We start from the raw sequence: 20,995 nt of genomic DNA on the forward strand, positions 1-20,995 counted from the left end.
GTTTATACTCTGCTCTCAACTACCTCAAACCTTACCAAACTGAGTAATCCTTTCAGAAAGGAAGGTGATCAGGTCAACTCTCTTCCTGTACATAAAAAATAAAGCAAAAATTCCTCCAGCTGCCCTTCACATAAACCAGAAAGGCCCTGCTATCTGGCTCTTCTAAGCCTCCCTTACCAGGGCTAACAACACTCTACTCCTCCAGGCCCACCTTTCTAGGACTGGAGCGCTGCGACCCTGCCCCACCAGGCCCTTAGGTCCAACCTAAAAGTGACCTATTCAACTAGATCACACTCATAATTTTTTCATGGGTCCCTATGCCTTCCTTTCAAACCAGTTAATTCTGTAAATGCATGACTTATTTAAAAGGATAATTTCCCAGTGTCTGATTTGCCTTCACAATCTCAAGTCTGGGGAGGGAACAAGCTGCCAGTTTTTTCCATCACGAAGTTCATTACCTAGTTCAGCCGGGATCCGAGTGTAACAGGGTGGTCCCCGGCCCTGTAACATGAGGACAACATGTACCCAGTGCTTGTATAAATAAATAAATAAATCTTTAAAAAAAAAAAAACAAAAAAAAAAAACATGAGGACAACAGCAAACATTTAACTCATAAATGAATACATGACAGCAGGAAGGGGCTGGTTTAAACGACCCGGACTACACATGACCGTAAAGTTGGCACCCACACCTCAGTCTCTTTATTTTAATAGGCCCAAACACCGGGTCACTTTTACATGGGCTTTTTTCTTTTCTTTTCTTTTCTTTTTTAAACAATTTGACGTAGATTTTTGTGTCTCTCTTGACGGCCAGGCAAGGCCACACTTCCAAGAAGCGCTTGCCTGGGATATGAAATGCACGGAGGCGCGCACGCGCCCCCGCTGCAGACAAGGGCGCAAGTGCAGGGCGCGGGGCGCGCGCAGGGAAGGCGCGGGGCGCGCGCAGGGCAGGCGCGGGCGGAAGCGTGGGGCGCAGGGCGGAAGCGTGGGGCGCAGGGCGGAAGCGTGGACTTAGGCCGCGGGAGGCGCAGGTGGGTGCTGGTGGCCTGGCACCGGCTGGTGGACACTCGCTGGCGCCCCGTCCGGAGCCGGCCCGTCGGCAGGGGTGGAGAGCCCGCAGGCCTGTGTTTGTGCCGCAACCTGCCAAATTCGATTGTCTTTACAGGGAGTTTAATTAAACAGGGAGGCATAAATCCCTGAACCACCGAAGGGCGGTGGATTGGTGGGGAAGAAGGGTGCGGGGGAGGGTATTACTTGTGCGCGCCGTGTCCCTCCGGGAAGTGAACAATTTAATGGGCGGGGGGACAGGCAGATTTTTAAGAGAAAGCAGGAAACATCTCCACTTCGTGCGCTTCCAATGATTCACAGATGCCCCGGCCCCGGGTTTAATTGAATTCTATGAAGTAGCAATATAATCTCACTTGGCTACCCGCTGAGATGATTGCCTTTTAAAATAAACATTTTTGAGCAGCCATATTGATCTTTAAGAGGAGGTGAAAAGACTGAAAGGTGCAGTAAGGAATATTTGCGAGTGCTGGGGCTGTCTGGCCCGGCTCTGTGGATCTCCCTTCTGCTTTATTGGTCAAAAGAACCTCTGAGTGCTGAAAAAATGAGAGAATAGATCAGAGAGACTATACAGTTCTCAGTAATTACTTAGCCTTTGTCGGTCACCCCTGACAGACAGCGCTGCATACCATTTTTTAATAAGTCCAAAGATAGAAAAGTCTCAATAAAATTGTTACTGGCATGAATAGGCAAGTGCCTATTTCTAAGACTGTCTTTAAGGATGTTTAAGGAGTTTTTTGCCTGGGTGATCTCTGTTTCTTAATTCGAAGTGTTTCATATATATTTTATATTTTAAAGCTTTTTTTTTTTTTGCACTTGATCTTAACCAAAAGGCCGAGAAGTGATAGAGCGCTTTCCCCCCCCAATCCAGAGAATGACCCAGTTTTACTCCAAGATTTTCAGCTCCTCAGGACATGGGTAATATCTAGGATCTATTATTTTCCACCACTTTCTAGCTTATTTCCCACATAAGCAGGTCTCCTTTAACTATAGAATATTTGGTTAAGCAGTCACTGGAGCCATGACTCAGTGTGCATAACACTGAGGCGGCTGTTAGAGGCCACAGTTTTTTCATTTAGTAATTATCTCAGGAAGCATTTATAAAAATGCACATGAAGCTCTCAAAATATTTGGAACTGTATACATTGAGGCCGAAAACACTGGGGAAAACAGGTGTACCCTGATGTATTGAGTGATGATGGTCATACTGGGGTAAAGCAGAACTAATGGTTCTGTGGGAAATGTAGCCTATTAACTGAGGTCTTCCTCTGCTGAGGCATTGCCTAGTTCTACAAAAATCCTTTTGTCAAAATTAAGATCAGTGTGCAGGTTCCTGGGGTTTTCTTTGCTCTTGCTTGCTGTGATGGGTAGTAGCTGCCTGCCCAGGAAGGATCGATATTTTTGTCTCTTTCACCAGAAGAAAATGTGGTTATATGGTTTTATGTAGGAATGATGGCAAGTAAGTTAACAGAAATGAGGATTTTCCAACTTGGGAATTTATTGGATTGTATTTCTCTTTTATTCCCAATGGCTGGCTCTATGGTACTCCTAAGTACCCAATGTGGAGAGATGCCTTCAGAATAAGTTTTTAATCGTTAAAGTTTTTGTATCTGATAGCTGACTGATGCATTCAGTCACTGTAGTGCCAAGGGCTCAGGGTTTCACACATAGCAAGACGTGAGCTGATCTGGTACAAATAGTGACTTTTTTATGTTTCTTATTTTAAATCTAATTTTTTGCCACTGCTTTATTCAAGGAGTATACACAAGAGGAATCCAAAAGCCAGCTGGAATAGTCACTGTACAGTTTTAATCTTGTTTGCAGTTATTTCAAAGGGGAGAAACCATCTGGATCTGGGATGTGTAGCTATTCAGGTAGCAGGAATTAGACAAGTTTTCTTCATAGCAAGTTTTAGGAAATGAATCATTTGAGGAAGAATATGGCAAATTTGACTAAGTTTCACAAAGCTATTAGCCTATATCCCTTACTCCCAGTCACAGTTATACCCATTGGAAACTAGAGGCATGAAAACATTACTCTCTTTTTATTCCAATCCTTACCAAAGTTAAGGTTTCCAGAGATAGAGGCAAAACTCAAAGTACCAAACTATCCTTCTCCAAGGATTTCAGAGCATTTCACTAGTAATATTAGTAACAACCATTTTACTAATATATCCTTCATCACTGTGTAACTGTATTCATTATTTGTAAATCCTTCTCCCACCCCAGGTATCAATTCTTTAAAGGGAGGGAAAGGATCTTAATCACTTTTGTGTTTTCAATATCTGGCACAGTCCCTGGCACAGTCCCCTGTATTGAGTATATTGCAAACACTCAATACATGCTATGGAAATGAAAAGAGAATGCCATTAAACACAGGCTAGATCTATGGGGAGAGTGAACAGCATTGGTAATGCCAGTGGTAGGAAGGGTAGGAAAGGTAAGGTAGGGGGGAAAAGTATGGAACAATAGTCTTTTCAGAGGTTACAAGATGCAGTTAGAAGGAATGCTTTGACAAACAGTTTGGAGTAGGGAAGGGCATGTTTGAGAATCTATAAATTGTGAACTGCCTTCCAAGGAGATCTGGCCTGGGCAATTGCAAGACCCTTGTTTGTTAAACAGAATATGCAACTAAAAGGCACCACCAGCCCTATCTCTACCCTACTCCAGGCCTGTCATGCTCAACTCACCCAGATACCTGTTGAGCAAATATTTGAAAAGCATCCATTTGAAGGTATACCAATCACTAGTTTATCTAGGGCACCAATATTTTAGTTTGAGCCTGCCTTAAGAGTAGAGGACCTATGTATGGTCAATATTTTAAGGTGAGGATGCCCAAATAATATTAAAGGAAATACATATTTATCTTTTCTACTTTACTAATATTTAATAGGAGTTCAGTTTTTTGTTTTGTAATAGTGTAGGCATGTGGTATATGTCTTTTCCTTCTGTTACCAATGGGATTACAGGAGAAACCAGAATGATACTACTGGAAACAAATGAACTTCCTCTCATTGTTCTAGTGCTATTTCATATTAATCATGAAATAGTTGGCTTCTAGTTTAGTCAAGAAGAAAGATGTGCAATTGAATTATTTGATTTGTTTAACTCTTTACTTTTAAAACATATAATCTTCCAGTCAGCCAAGAGCAAGGATACTGTTTTTTAATAGAAATTCAGTCAGCTGAAGCAGCTTAGGACCTAAGACTAGAGAGAAAAAAAGATCTAAATTCAGCTTTGTTTCTCTAGCTTCAAAAATGAAATTAATCTGAATCTTCTTAGATTTAGTGATCAGGACCTCAGTCTTTGAGTAAAAGAATTCTGCATTTGAAGCTGAAACTGTCCTTATTCTCTCCATCCTTAAATTAAGCTTCAAATAAAATGTGATGTCTTTTATTGTGTATACTCTGAGGATTAATAAATAAAGCTCTTTGAGATTTTTTTTTCTTGTTTTTTGAAGAAAGGGAGTTAAAATTGGAGATCTCTTCTAGTCCTGAAAATACTGTTGGTCTCATGTCTAAAAATAAGTCATTGTTGAAGAAGAAAATTTAGAGAAAGGAACAAAAAACTGCAGTATGAAAGACTTTGGTTAAACCATTTCTTTATCAATAAAGTAATAGGCTCTGCAAGGTCACTTCCCAGTCCCAAAATATTAACATATGCTCTCCATGATATCAGTTAAGTGCAAAGTAGGATTTAGAAGTTCACATAACTTGAGTATTGCTGGGGCCTCACCTCGAGAATGGATGGTTCCCAACACTCAGGTTGAGCACTGTACTTCTGTGGACCTAGCTGCTGTTGGTATTACAAATCCAGGAAATGCTAAATTCAGGTATACTAAATCCAGGTATACTAAATCCAGGATTTAGCAACTGAAATGGTCCAAAGCCACTTGCAACAGAATGGCTAAAAGTGAATAAAACATCTTTTAGGTCTTGTGTGGTCAGGAGGCTAACCTTGCCACTTTGGCAAGATGAATTGGAAATAGAGGATTAATGATGAATAGAAGACATTGCGTGGATGGACGGTTTTGAATTGCAAGCAGTTGTTTCTGGAAATGGGATTTTGTGCTTTTTAAACAAGGAAGCACATTACTAACTGGGTACAACAAGACTAAGATGTTTTAATGAAATTGCCTTCTTTCTGGGCCAGTATTAAGTATCAGAGATCTCTCTTCAAAGAGAATAGGTCATTTTGGCTAAGAAGGGTAATGTGGGAAAGAGTCTGCATAATTCCTTATGCACTTTGTTTCCATCCCTTGAACTAGAATATTTTGCCCTGGTCGTAATGCAGTCTTTATGGAATGAAGGAATTTTCAAATTGGTTTTTAAACTCTATTAAGTCCTCATGTATGATATAACCCAACCACATTATTCAGGTTTTCTTGGCTTTCAGGAACAGCTTTGCAGCCATTATGTCGTAATTGTACTGAACATTGTTGCACACGCTGAATTCAGAATATGCCTCTCTGGCTCCAGGCCAAATGCTGAGTCAGTGTCTTTGGGTTGAAGATGAAGGGAGAAGTACAAGGTTTGCAAGCCCTGTTATGTTAACAGGAATTAGTTCAGAATCCCCTTTGGACCTCTGGGTGCTAGAGAGAGTGTATATAGTATGTTGGTATCCTTGATTAGCATCTTTTTTATTTTTCTCATCTGAATGTTTGTCTAGAAACCCTTCTCTGGCACTGTCATGTGCACCAACCCTATTACCAGGTAAAGACCTAGTAATGATCTGGAAACTACGACTGCTAAGGGCCAAAGACTCCAAAATCAAATCTTGCTTACATTAAAAACTCCTCCCTCCTTCCACTTCACATTTGTCAGCTTGCTTTAGGCCTAGGCAAACACTTGTAGAACCATGCCAAAAGGACAAGGGACATCATTAAAAATCATTTTTAAAATGTCTCTTGGGCCTCCCTGGTGGCATAGAGGTTAAGTCTCTCAGCGCTATCACCACTAAGGCCTGAGTTTGATCCCACCCAGGACGCTAAACCACATGGAGCAGCAGACCTCTCCTGTCTTACCCGCTGCTCCCCTTAGCAGTGTATTTCAGTATATCATCCTCTTCTGTTCCCCACTCTGTCTCTGGTGAATCCTCTCACCCTCCTCACCTCTGGCCTACACCCCAGTTCTTCTATGCACAAATAATTTTTTAAAAAAATTAAAAATAAAAGCGTGTCTCATAGTAAGGAAACAAACAAACAAACAAAATTATTCTTCCTTTTGAAAGCACTTTTCCATCTCAGATGTCAGAAAGTTGCAAGATGAGTACTTGGCTACCCTAATGCCACACCGCCTTTTCCCTATTGGTCTTTTCTGACACCCAGGCTTCCCAGTTATGACCAAGGAACTAGAGAACTGAGTTTGTGACAAGCTAGCACCTTTCTACTTCTATCCAGACTTAGGATCATCTCTAAATTTTGCTCATCTCTAAATGGCCTAGCATTTTAGGCTCCTACAGCTACAAACTATTTCATAGTCTTTGTTCAGGTCCTGTTGAAATCATCGACTACTGCCATATGGCAATATGTGATTTCCTCTTTTCCTGTCAGGGAACACTTGATACCCAAAAACTATGGCCACAGTTCTCGGTCTCTGTTGGGTGAGAGAACAGGAGCGGGAGAGGGCTTTTCCATTTCACAGTTGACGAAACACCTTCCCACTACAGTCCATCCTGCATGCTGTCCTCGGATCAGTCTTCCAAAACACTGATTTTATCCTGTCACTCGCATTCCAAATCTTTGGCTCACATCCAACAGGCCACAGCACTCCTACCTCATCCTGTTTGTGTCTAATCCCAACTTTGGAATGTGTCACCTTTCTTCTACGTAGCCAAATCCTAAATGATCTAGAATCCTCCTCTTATGAAACCACATCCAATCTCAGCCCACAGTACTCTTCTTTTTCTCTTACATTATTTAAAGTTGCCAATTAGAGATCCCTGTTGTAATCTCTTCTGCATTTCTAATTTACATGTACATATACTTGTCTTCTGACTAGATTTTTTCAGATTTTCATGGGTTCGGATCATCCCTTATTCATCTTTAAACTTTCCTTCCCCACTGTGGAAAAATGAGTGAATGAGATCATTTGTTTACTAACCACTGTTAAGCCTAACATGATTTATATTGTTTCAGTTAAAATTTTAACTTCTTTCTCTTGAACCCACTGAAGTACATTTCTCTGTTATCCTTGTTACTTGTATCAAGCAGAGATACAAGTTGATTTTTCCATGTTAGAGTTTTTCTGGGGGGAAAGAAATGGACCAAATACCAGAAAAAAAAAAAATAATGGCTTATTTCTACTCAGAATTTGAAGGGGTGGTATATGAGGGCAGAGTACATGTACTAACTGGTAAAAATGTAAATGCTATGTACTTACAGGGAAACTGAATAGGCAGTCCTACACGTCAAACAGTTAAGGAACTTTTTCACAGCAAGTATGTTGAATGCAAATTAACAAAGCACCACTGAGTACTAACTGGTAGAGGTAATAGAGACATGCAGTTACTTGGAAATTCTATAGTCATGGTAATGATTCAAAGAGAAGTAAAAAGGGGGTTTATCTCAAGGCACTGATGTGACCAGTCATTCCTTTCTGAGATTGATTTTCTACTGGCTTCTCTCACCTCTGTGTGGTGAACCTATTGATACTGAAATTGGAAGTAGAAACTGCAGGGAGTGTAGTGGACGGGACATATAGTATGAAGAGCTGCTTCTTGCTCCCTGGGGTCAGGACATGATGTAGGTCTATTCGTAGTTTCATGTGTTGATGCAGGATCAAATCAGCAGTCCAAACTGCACATGCACAATGAAGCTGAGCAGGATGCCATGTACAGGAGGATTCACATGTGGGTCCATGAGGGTCCTGTGTAGCAGAGGATCTTTGTTGCAATATCTTGCCCGTTGGCTCCACTTTCTCAGCCAGGTACTGAGACTGAGGGGGCTGGAAGAGCACCCAAGATCCCACTCATGCAGTGAATGGGGATCCCACATATGTTGGTCTTTCCAGCCCTTACTTCCTGTTTCTGTTCCATAGCCTCATTCTCTCTCTGCTTGGCTCCTTGGAATTGACACCTCAAAGCATTTGCTTAATTTTCAGTTTCAGTTGTATCCCTTTATGCTGCCTGTTTTGTCACTCTTGGCTCTACACTTGCACCAAAATCCCAGGTTAGGCTTCCACTTGTTTGGGAGAGAGGGAGGTTTGGACACAGCTGACTGACCAGAAGTACAGAGGAGGCATCATCTCTCCCCATTTCCTTGAGCTAAATAGAGTGCAGTGACTCAGATGAGTAAAAGGAACCTCACCGCACTATATAAACTTTCAGTAATCTAACATTTTGTTCCTATTAGAGTTTGTGTGTGTGTGTGTGTGTGCACGCGTGCATGTGTGATTGCACATGTGCACGTGCGTTTATCTAGTCATTTGGGTAAAAATAGGAACATTATACTTAGATGGTAATAAATGTGAAATGGAGCACTTAACATCTCACATGGCACAAATGACTAAACAGAAGCCCTGAGCCTCTCTTTATGGAACACAGGTTCAGCGAGAGCTACAGCAATAGTGTTTGGTTAATGTCAGCTTAGCATTAAATTTACATTATATTCTTAGGAAGAAACTCTTAACATTACCTGTTAATAACCAAGGCGGTACCAGGGCTTATATAGACTTTTCGATTTTGCACATGAACTAACATTGCAGCTTGCTGATGAGAGATCATGTGAGCTTGGAGATTCGGTGTGCCAAAAGATTCTTTGTATGAATAAAAATTCTGGTCAGTGAAGGTCAGTTTCTCTACTCAAGCGAGAACAATGTTGTTTCCCTTCTAATCAGACACACACAGCGTTTGAAGAATCCAGGAGCCCCATGTAAGTGATGTGCAGCCATAGCCTGGGCAGCTCCTCATGCAAGAAATGAATAATCCTTAATAAAGGCTCAAATGACCCTGGCTTCTTTCTGTACTGTAATCAGTTGCTTTAATGGTATGCCCTTCAGTGCTTTGCAGGGAAAATGCTATAAAGTTATCTTCCTTATCTTGCTTCAAGGAGCTGAAATGGTCCAATCAGTCCTCCCCCCATGTTGTATTTGATTCTGCCATAAAGACCACTGAAGTCAGCATCAGTTTTGTTGAAAAGCTAGCATTCCCTTCTCTTTCAGGGGGATCTGTGCCTCTGAGAAGCACTGGACTTGAAACAGCAGGAGTCACCATCTTTATTGTTAGGCTGTGGAATTTGTTTTAGGCACATTCTAAATCCAGTCTTCTGCCTTTTATTTTTTTCCTTCTTTTTATTTTTGGTCTCTGACAAAGGTGACCCAATTGTGATTCTTTGATATTATGAACACAGCTCTTTTTGCTTATATCACAGAGGTATATAACAAAATGCCAAGGAGAAAATTGTGTCTGTGTGTATAGTAAAGATACATATCTCATGACTAAATTCAATGACTTAATAAAAAACGTCTCCCCTCACAGACCTGAACTAACAGACAGAGACTGCCTCTTAGGATTTTTTTTTTTTATACTGCTGAGATACCTTTCAAAAATAATAGAACTAATGAAAACGTCACATTGACAGAGTAGCCCATGTTAAGATATTACTTCAAGAAGGCATAATTCGGTGAATGTGACATTGACAGCAATGGCGTTAAGGTTTACAGAGTTAGTAAAATAGTCTAAGTAGACTATTACACAGTTCCAATTAGATTATCATTTTTAATTTTACCTTTTATTTTTATAATTAAGTAGATTCTAGTGTTCAGAATTTTAGGCTTACCATCTTAGTGTGCCCAGGAAAGGTATATGGAGCTTTTTCTTAAATCATACTCTAATATAATTTTAAATAAAGTGCTTACCAAGAAATAAATTAATTTAACAATATGATAAAACACATGTGCCTTAGGACGCTTGAAAAATATGCAGGTAGTAAAAATGCATAATTCTAATGCATTTTTCAGTAAACATGCCATATTTAAGTGATTAAATACTTGTAAGAAAGGAGAAATGGAGATTGACAGTAGAAAACAGAACTAGTTGGAAATGGAATGGTTGGAGCATCACTGAAGACTTTACTTAGCTCTCTGGATTGGTTGAACAAATATTCTAGCAAATCTGTAATGAATAGCAACTCTGTTTACTATGACAGGTTTTATTTGTCTTGGGTGCAACAAGACCACATGCTGTGTTTTGTCATGTTGGAAATACTGAAGCAGATTTCCATTGTGAATGTGATTTTTGGGGGTGGTGGTGGAGGGGGGTTAAGCCTTAACACCTTAGTCTCCACTCAGCTAGGTAAAAGCAGTAAGTCTTTCTTCCCTTACCAGCCAGACATCAATCTTAAATCCCTCCACTAAAACCAAGTAGCTGTGGTCCACTGTTCTGGTTACAGTTTTAGATCACTGCCATAGATAGTCTGATCCTTCCCATTTCTCAGGGCTATCTTTCTGCCTGTACTCTAACCGAATTTAAAATTTTTCTTTCTCCATATAGCATAACTTCTTTAACTCCACATCCTAAGACAGTATGCCGCTATTGGTGTAGGGCTTTCTCAAAACCAGCAATGCAGAAATTTCTACCTAATGTAATCAAGGCTAACATTCCACCTTCAACCCGATTTATATCCTATGTAGAGAAAGCCAGATTTAGAGGCTGTTGTCTCTAACTACATTCATCTCCTAGAATTCTTGATTCTGCTGAATTTATGGAAAACGTGTACCAGGGCTTAATACTTAGTTGAGAGCAGCACAGCATAGTGTGAAATTGTTTAGCTCCACTTTCAACCTTTTGAATAATGCTGGGTTGCAGAGCCCTGCAAAATTATCACATTCTTTTTCTATGCATTATCAGGAACATTTAGTTAGCAGAGATATCTAGGGAGAAATAGAAGACTAAGGGTTTAAGAATGAAAGAAAGATTATTGCTTTCGTGGATCAGGATATGATCTTTTTGTACTGTGTCTTTGCTCTAGTTTGGTATGGGTTGGTGTTTTCCTCTATAGTCATATCATTCTATTTGAAATGTGCTAAAGCTAATCTTACACAGAGGAGCCTGGTCGACAATGGAGATTAGCACTTAATTAATACAGTCATGCTCTGTGAAGCAGAACAGGGTGAGATCCCAGGTGGTGGTGAAGGCATTTGGACCAGCTGTAGTAGCCTGGCCCACGATCTTGTGGACACCCTAAGGAGCACTAACCTTTAGTTATGATATGAGATCTGCCTAAATAGAGACTGTTGTGTATACTGAGTGTCTGATCAGAGTAGAAGTGAGATTAAAGAGGAAGAGAAAGGCTCATTCTAGTACATTTAACATTCGAACAAATATTTGAACACCTACCCTGTGCCAGGTTAATTGTGAATGCCCAGGAATATTGAGGTGAACAAATACCTGTTCCTGTGAGCTTATAGGACATATAGGTATAGAAATATTTTTAGATGGTGAAGGATTAAAGAAGACTATAGAAAAGATATGAGAACAGAGAATGATGATGGACTGACCAACACTGTTATGATAGTCCTTAAGGTATCTCGCAGTAGGTAACATGAGCCAGGCCAAGTAAGAAGATGCTGCTTAAAAGTTTTCATTGCAGAGGAGAGCAGGTGCAGAGGTCCTAATGAAGAAATGATCTTTGGGTATTCAAGAAACAGAAAGGGGATGTTCACATTGCAACTAGCCAAAATAAGGGAGGAGAAAGTAGCAGATGAAGTTGAAGGGAATAAAGAGAAAGTAAGAAGTGAAGATTCCAAGAATGAATTTATCTTGGGAATAGTGATAAATAATAAACATCAATAGCATTTGTGTTTTCAAAGAAATTATCATATTTATAGTTTTAAGGACAAAGCTGGATGCAATGTTATAAACCAATGTTACCTCGATTTGAAAAGAAAAAAGAAAAAGGACCAAGATGGAAATTCAGTAGAATGAGTAGGAATAAGTAGGTGCCTTACATAGAGCAAAGTAGCAAGATGAGGAAATTTGACAGGGTCATGCTTGACATGCTGCTATTACCAAGTTGTTCTTATTGAAATTGGGAACATTGGAGGTATCCAATATGAACACTAATAAATGTTTATATTACCTAAAGTGATGGCAAGCTACATTTATTTATTTATTTGTTTGTTTGTTTGTTTGTTTATTTATTTATACAAGAACCGGGGTACAGGCCAGATGCGCAGGAGGGTGAGAGGATTCACCAGAGACAGAGCAGGGAGCAGAACAGGCAGACTGATGAAATACACTGCTGAGGGGAGCAGCCGGGGAGACAGGAGAGGTCTGCTGTGCCATGTGGGACACTCACTGGCCGGCCGGGATCGAACCAGCACTGCAGAGGCTGTGGACAGCTTCACAGCGCGGCGCTCAACCACCTGCGCCACGAGGGGAGGCCTCAAACTACTTTTAAAATAATCCTAAAGGAGTTGAGTAGATTTTTATTTCTGACAAGTTAACTCGGCCTGATTCTCCCCTACTGCTCTCTAAGTACAGCTCTATGCTTCTCCATCTCTTGCACCAGAGGGGCATAGATCTCATATGAGATAGCCTTCACCTTCAGCTGGGGACCTGTGTTGCTTAATATTATTCCCTTTACTGTGATGATGACTGAATGTTGTTGAGTTTTTGCCAATAATATAAACTAGCTCTATGAAGAAAAACCATTTCAGGAATCCTCTACATTTTAAGGGATCATCAGGATGCAGGCAAAATCTGCAGGTGAAATTTAATTTTATATTCAAATTAACAAATCCTTGTAGTTTGCTTACTGAAACCACTACATGATTAAGCATACAGCTAATCCATATATAAGGATTTTTCCCCATTCTAAATTTTACTTTGTTTGGAATACCATGAATGTTGATGCAACATGGAAACTGGTTGAATATCTGGGTCTCTCTAACACTCCTGGACCCCAAGAATCAATTCTGAAGTCTTCAAATTTCATCATAGACTTGCAGCTTATTGTTCATATTGTAAGGAATGAAGTCTAGGACACATAAGCTTACTGTTTCGTTTTTCTTTTGGCAGAATTAAGATGCTCTGGTTTCAAGGAAATGGCATCCAACTTGCCAAATACTCCTTTGGACTCCTCTCAAGAAATCTCTCTGCTGCTAAGACTGCTCTGCCTGTGCTGACCTTATTCACAAAGGTACTGAGTAAAAAAGCAAATTACCACTTTAAAAACATAAAATATTAAAACTATTGGGTGAAAAAAGTATATATTTAAGAAGGAAAAAATGTTGAAAGGAAAAGCAATGGAATAAGCTTTCTTCAGACCTGTTCCTCAATATCTCAGTTTCAATTACAACAGTTATAATTCTGTTCCCTGTCTTATGGTCTCACAATTCTCAGAGGGTAAATTAATTTATTTAATAGTCATTTGACCTCTACAATGAAAAGAAGATCAGATTATAATATGATGTTTATAAATTATCACATAGAAATATAGTCGGTTTTCTTATTTGTGATAACTTATGTTCTATAAGTCTCTCTAAACACTGGATTAGCGAATATTGCACCATTGCTCCCAGGGAAAATAAAAGGTTAGATTCACATGAGTATCTGGTCACAACTTCTTTGTCAACAAGTCAACACATGACCTTGTTTTATGTGTCTTTCTGTTCTAAGGCAACATATTCAATATATATTGTTGATTCATTAACATTCAACTATATCCAACAGTACTGTCATTCATATCCAAATGAGGCTTATCTAACATCATATTTTCTCTACAAGGTACATCACAACCTTCTGCTTAGAAATGCCAGACAGCACTTTAGTGCTATGCTTGAGGGCCATTTTAAACAGAAAAATCATCAACAAAAAGCACCAAAATGCAAAAAAAAAAAAAAAAACGGTGGTACTAAATAGATCATGAAGGTGACACTTATTTGCAGGATGAGAAGTAAAACAAGAAGGCAGAGAATCACTTCACTGGGAATGTGCCCATCAGGCCACACAGCTGTCTCATACTATCCTGTGCACACACACAACTGTGAATATCTAGTGCCTGAGTATTGATTTGGGGATTAAAAATAAGTTTTACTAACTATGAACCAGAGACACTTTCTGGGGGGTGGGGGGCGGGAGGGGAGGGATTGGGGTCAGAATGGGGGAGGTTGCAATTGTATGGGGAATATAAAAATAAAATTTATTATAAAAAAAAATAAGTTTTACTGAATAGGAAAATGTACAAATACAGAATTCACAAATAATGAGGATTGGCTGTACTTACTTTCTTATGCCTAACACTAGTTTTATTCCATAGAGAAAGTTTAAATATTTTAAGAGCTTTATCCCCTGAAACTTATAGTACAAACATTACTAATATCCTTTTGCTAGTTACATTACTTTGTGTGATTTATAATTAAAAAAAAGAAAGAAGTGCATGGTAATAGAATTAACCTTAATGAATAATATTGTAATTGAAACAAAAAAAGGACTCTTATTTAATGTTTCTTTAGATTTCAAGCATTTAGTAATTTGAAGATATCTAAGAGTTATAACAAAGCTTATTTCATTTTTTAAATGCATTTCTTGTTAAGAATAGTTCATCTAAACTACTTTCCATATCCATAAGCATATATCGCATTGTTCAAAATAATGGAACAAAAATATTTCATCATCTGTGTCTACATATAAGTAATGCATGTGAGAATTAACAACAAAAATAAAATAATCCTTAAGGCTAATGGTGCTCACACAGCCTAACTACTTTGCACTATTTTTCAATGTGAGCAATAGCCAAGTTTGCTAAACATTTACCAAAAAAAAAAAAAAAAAAAGCACCACTAATCTTCCATTTGGCTTAAAATGCATATTAAGCACTTGATTTATTTCATTAGGCATATAATGTCACTTTCACCTTCATGAATTCACAATCCAGTGAAAGAGAAATTATCAGTCTCTTTCAGTTACAAATAATAGAAAGTACTTCCCAGAGTGGCTTAAACAAAAAGGGGATATTTTGGGTTGGTGTGGTTTTAGGAGTAGCTTGATTCAGAAACTAGGTATGTTACTAATCTCTTTAGCTCCTTATCCTCTGGATTAGATCTATCCTCATTCTGACTCTACTCTTGGATGACTGCTATCATTTCAGCTCCAGATTCACATCTCAGATATCTACCAGCAGACAACTGATGTGATCCATTGACTCTGGTTGGTTGACTGGCACCATTCTTAACTAAGAGGCATATGATGTGCAATTGTCTCAGCCTAGTCAGGTGTTCCACCCATGTTTTATGTGGAGTCAGCCATATACTGAAAGCAGTGCCTCTCAGACAAGAAGACAGCATTCTTGCTACAAGAAAGGGGAGTGAGTGGTACATAGCCAACCTAACAAATGTCTATTATAGTTCAGAGAGAAAATAAGTGCTCTACTGGCGCTATGGAAAATCGTAGAGAAGGATTGAGTGATTTAGACCAGTGGGTCTTATTCTTTTTCCGTTCATAGACCTCCTTAAAATTTGATGAACTTTCCCCAAAAAAATACATATACATGTGCTAATTTGCATAGACTTGTTTAAAAAGCAAAACAAAGAACTTGATCTATGCTCTGCTCAAGTTTTTAATGTAAAACAAAATGTTGTTACATTCGATACTACTGCAATTTAGGTTATTCTTGTTTTGCTTTTGCTTTTAAGTTCCTCTGTTGACTTTTTGAAACTCTCTCAGAAAATGTCAATATGATTATCTTAAAATATCACAGACTATAATGTGTTTATTGATGATGCTAACAATGACATGATGAGCAGAATTCTCTCAACCAGGAAATTAGGGCTAGAAAAAGCCTTCTGAAGGAAAACTGCCTTTTGATGTCTGAGTTCTTATTCCAAACAAACTTTGAGTTAAAGTGCAGGAAAGGATTTTCCTTGACAATAACAGTTCATTTCTTCTTGGCATGTTAAAAAGCAGGTTTTATATAAACATCAATAATGTTGAATCTATTTTGATCTCATGCAAGAGAACCTATAGCTAGTCCCTGTTCACAGACTCAAGGGTTGTTCAGCCTTTAAGACTGCCAAATGTCCACAGGATCCTTGACAGACTTCTCCACAAAGTGGTGAAAGAGTATAAGCAACAATGGGCTCCTTGGATGAAGAATTGGCCTGCAAAAACTATTGCTGACACTTGTAATGAAAAAACAGACAAATCATTAATTAGTTGTTATAATCATTATCCAAAGTATCAGTAGATTTTCCTTCCTGAAGATGGAGCAGTCACTAACACCAACTCAGTAGAAAGGACAAAGCCCTAACACCACAGATGAGTGGAAAACAATCTTCCCAGATAGCAACTGGATGAAAACAGTAACAAAGTAATTATCTAAATGTGTTGTATGTATGTGTCTGCCTACCTACTATCTAGTAATATAGATGTTTACACTTGTTATACATATCTATGTGTTCATACATTATATGCACATATATACATTTATATATACACATACATGTAACAAATACAAGCATCTACATTTATTAGATAGATTTATTTATTTTTGGAGAAAAATCAAAGCAATACAACTACAAAATGCTGAGAGCCCATTTACCATGAAATATAGCTATTTACACGATTATATTATAGTGTTTTGTTTTGGAAATAAAACAATATAATTAACCTAGTAGAAAATTGTCCTTTAAAACAAGTATAAAATGCTTTGGGTGGTTTTTATGAGTTCACATGCCATTCTTTGGGTTTAATGGCCTTATTTTTTTCTTCCTACAGGATCCTTGCCCCCTTTGTGATGAAGCCAAGGAAGTACTGAAGCCTTATAAAAACAGGGTAATATAATACAGTGTGGTTTTATGTATGTAGAATGGATAGTGTATGAGGTATAAAGTATCTGCCTGGATCCTTTCTTTAGGAAAAGAGATTAAATGATTTTTCATTTAAATTTTCTTTCTATTCTTCTGAGACATTTTAGTGCTGATTTCCATAAAACTCATTACCCCTAAGTGTTTTTCCTCTGAACAGTACTGGTTTTCTCACTCTGACTCTTAATATCAGTCAAAGTTAAAAAGCAGGAGCAATACTCATCCTTTCTTAAAACTTTTGTCCCTATTCCTTTTATTTTGTCATTTCCATGGAAGTATTTTCCTGTACCAAACTGTGACATGTTTCCCATTCTTATAACCAAAACACACCTGTACTGATTTTCAGGCAGCTTCACAGTAGGAACACATATTATTTCATTGAGAACTGACTAGTGCCCCGACTCTTGAGTATAGCAGGCATAACATAAAGGTAGCATTATCAGGAGTTAGGGAATATTAAAAAATCAATAAAGTTGTGGAAATCAGAGACATTAAATCACCTTGGAACAAACAAAAAAACCAACAAAAATCTCTCAGCATTACCACCATTCCGGTGATTGGTTTGTCACTGCAGTCACTGCATTGCTTCGTATTCTCTAAAATATAGACCTTTAATCTGTCTCTGTTTTCAGTTTATTTTACAGGAAGTTGACATCACACTCCCAGAAAATTATGCTTGGTATGAAAGATATAAATTTGACATCCCAGTCTTTCATTTGAATGGCCAGTTTCTGATGATGCATCAAGTAAACATCTCAAAACTTGAAAAACAGCTCCAGAAACTTGAGCAGCAAAGCGTTGGAGGCTGAGGAAGGTTCTCAAGATTTTCCACCTTCTCTGTCCAAATGGCATCTTCCTGAGGAAATGACCAGGTCCCAAGATTTCTTTTGTCACTTTCTTGCAACCCTAAGGATGTTCTGAATTCAGTGGTGCCAAATAAATGTTGATAAACTTCTTCAAATTGATGGAAGTACTAGTGTGGAACTGTTCACCTGTTGACATTTTATAAAATAAGAGTATATTGGCAGGGAGGGGATGATGGAAGGCAGGCAAAGTTAATTTGTTTTTTCCCCTTCTTATTAATATGGAAGCACTTAACAGTCACTGGACAGTGCCATTTATAGGAAAAAGGCTCTGAGTCCCTGCTGCTGCCCTGAAGGCTTAACTTTTTAATGAAAGAATAAATGCCCTTCTACTCAATAGATAAAGTGAAATGTGAATTGTTAATAACTGCACAGTCAATAAAGAAATGTTTTAACAAATATACCTGCAAGAAGCTTATTTCAGTGAAACTTAATAATACCTGTGCAAAATTAGAGCTCATTTTCCTGGGAAGAAGAGAGTAATTATCCTAGTTGAAGATGCTTCATTTGATTAAAAAAAAAAGACTTAACCCCTCAAAATGTATATAAGATTCTCAACCTGTTTTGTACATAGTCAAATTGTCAATTTATTTGCAATACTTGAAGACCACCTTTAATTCAACTTATTAGAATATGGTAGTTTTATCAGGTTTTAACATCTTGGGGCAAATTCACTTCTGACCGTAACTGGAGAGATACGTCATCTTAAGACAAAATATTCTTCATCATTTTATGTAAAGTATTAAAAATATAGTGTGTACCCTGATTTCTTGGGTGGATAACTGAGAGGTTGAAAAGCTATGATGACTGAGAGGTTGAGAAAGCTTCAGACAAAATGTAAAAGAAGTTGTCTCCATAACATCAAAGCACAAAATGAAGCGCAAGTGCTGAGGTAACAGCTATAGCAAATTATCTAGAAGCTCTAGCTAAGATCACTGATAAACAATAGATTTTCAATGTAGACAAAACAGTCTTCTATTGGAAGACTGTGCCATGTAGGACTTTTATAGCTACAGATTGTCAATGCCTGGCTTCAGAGATCCAAAGGATAGGTTGACTCTCCTGTTTGAGGTTTATATTAGCCACTAGTGAGTTTAAGTTGAAGTCAGTGTTCATTTGCCATCCTGAAAATCTTAGGACCCTTAAGAATTATGCTAAATCTAATTTACCTGTACTCTATATCATACAAAGCCTGTATGATAGCACACCTGTTTGCAAGATGGTTTGCTGAATATTTTAAGCCCAATATTGAAACTTACTGCTGAGGAAAAAAAGAAAAGATTTATTTCAAAATATTACTGTTCTGATAAGCATATACAAGGAGATGAATGTTGTTTTCATGCCTGCACCCACTTTACAATCCATCGATCTAAGAGTAATTTTGACTTTCAGGCCTTTTTTATTTTTTTTAAGATTTATTTATTTATGCATACAAGAACTGGGGTACAAGCCAGAGATGTGGGGGGTGAGAGCATTCACTAAAGACAGAGTGGGGAGCAAAACAGGCAGAATGACTGAAATACATTGCTGAGGGGAGCAGCGGGCGTGCCACAGAGGTCAGCTGTGCCATGTGGGTCACCTTCCCAGCCAGGGATCATGCTGCAGTAGCTGCAGACAGCTTCATAGTGCTGTGTCTTAACCCCCTGTGCTACCAGGGAGGCCCCTCAAGTCCATTTTTTAAGAAAAATATTTCTTAACGCTATAGTTGCAATTGATAGTGATTCCTCTGATGGCTCTGGACAAAGTAAGTTGAAAACCTTCTGGAAGGGATTTATCATTCCAGATGCATTAAGAATATTCATGATTCAGGCCTCCCCAGTAGCATAAGGGGTTAAGCACAACACTCTGAAGCTATCCACAGCTTCTCCAGCACAAGCTCGATCCTCAACCAGGGAGCTGCCCACATGATACAGCAGACCTCTCCTGTCTCTCCTGCTGTTCCCCTCAGCAGTGTATCTGCCAGTTCTGTTCCCCACTCTGTCTCTGGTTAATCCTCTCACGCCCCTGTACGTCTGGCCTGTACCCCAGTTTGTGTATGCATAAATAAATAAATCTTTAAAAAAAAAAAAAGAATATTCATGATTCATGGGAAGAAGTGAAAACACTGGAATTAACAGCATATTGAAAGTTGATTTCCACCCTCATGGATGGCTTTGGCGGGTAGGGTGAAGACATCAATGGAGAAAGTAATCACAGATGTGGCAGAAATAGTAAGAAAACTAGAATTAGAGGTAAAACCTAATGATGTGTAAATTGCTACAATCTCATGAAAAAAACTATAATAGATGATGAGTTGCTTTTTATTAGTAAGCAAAGAAAGTGGTTTCTTCAAATGGAGTCTACGCCTGGTGAAGATGCTGTGAATATTGTTGAAATGACAACAGAGGGCTTAGAACATTTCATAAATTTAGTTGGTAAAGAAGTACCAGGGTTTGAGGGGAATGAGTCCAATTTTAAAAAAAATTCTACTGTAGATAAAATGCTATCAGATGCCATCACAGACTACAGGGAAATGTTTCATAAAAGGACAAGTGAATTGATTTGGCAAACTTCACTGTTGCCTTACTTTAAGAAATTGCCACAAGGATGTCCACTCTCACCACTGCTTTTCAATATAATACTGGAAGTCCTAGCCAGAGCAATAAGACAAGAGAAAGACATACAAGGAATCCAAATAGGAAAAGAAGAAGTCAAACTATCACTATTTGCAGATGATATGATAATATACATAGAGGACCCCAAAAACTCCACAGAAAAGCTAATTCAACTCATCAATCAGTTCAGTAAAGTGGCAGGATACAAAATCAACACGCAAAAGTCAGTAGCCTTCCTATACACAAACAATAAATCTGAAGAAGAAGAAATCAAAAAAACCATCCCTTTTATTATTGAAACAAAAAAAAATCAAATATTTGGGAATAAATCTAACAAAAGAGGTAAAGGACCTATACAAAGAAAACTATAAAACACTGTTAAAAGAAATAGAAGAAGACACAAAGAAATGGAAAGACATCCCCTGCTCATGGATTGGAAGAATAAACATTATTAAAATGGCCATCCTTCCAAAAGCAATATACAGATTCAATGCTATTCCAATCAAAATTTCAATGTCATTCTTCAAAGAAATAGAACAATTATTGATGAAATTCATATGGAATCACAAAAAACCCCGAATAGCCAAAGCTCTCCTGAAAAAAAAAGAAGGGAATGGAGGCATCACACTCCCAGACTTCAAACTATACTACAAAGCCATAATCATCAAAACT

At 38.4% G+C, this 20,995-nt stretch overlaps 2 protein-coding genes across 7 annotated transcripts in view; one reads left to right on the top strand and one right to left on the bottom strand.

Annotated features, from left to right (window-relative positions):
* Window positions 1-20,995, bottom strand: part of MEGF10 (multiple EGF like domains 10) — a 340,065-nt gene that overhangs the window by 306,128 nt on the left and 12,942 nt on the right. The gene's annotated exons all lie outside the window — the stretch shown is intronic.
* On the top strand, window positions 990-20,597 carry CUNH5orf63 (chromosome unknown C5orf63 homolog). The gene is made up of 4 exons (XM_037509427.2): window positions 990-1,030; window positions 13,082-13,202; window positions 16,778-16,834; window positions 17,499-20,597. The coding sequence occupies exons 2-4, from the start codon at window positions 13,089-13,091 to the stop codon at window positions 17,673-17,675; spliced, it is 348 nt and encodes a 115-aa protein (XP_037365324.1). The 5' UTR covers window positions 990-1,030; window positions 13,082-13,088; the 3' UTR covers window positions 17,676-20,597.

This window comes from Talpa occidentalis, unplaced genomic scaffold, assembly GCF_014898055.3.
Source record: "Talpa occidentalis isolate TD23 unplaced genomic scaffold, MPIMG_talOcc4v2.1 talOcc4.13, whole genome shotgun sequence".
Classification (NCBI taxonomy): Eukaryota; Metazoa; Chordata; class Mammalia; order Eulipotyphla; family Talpidae; genus Talpa; species Talpa occidentalis.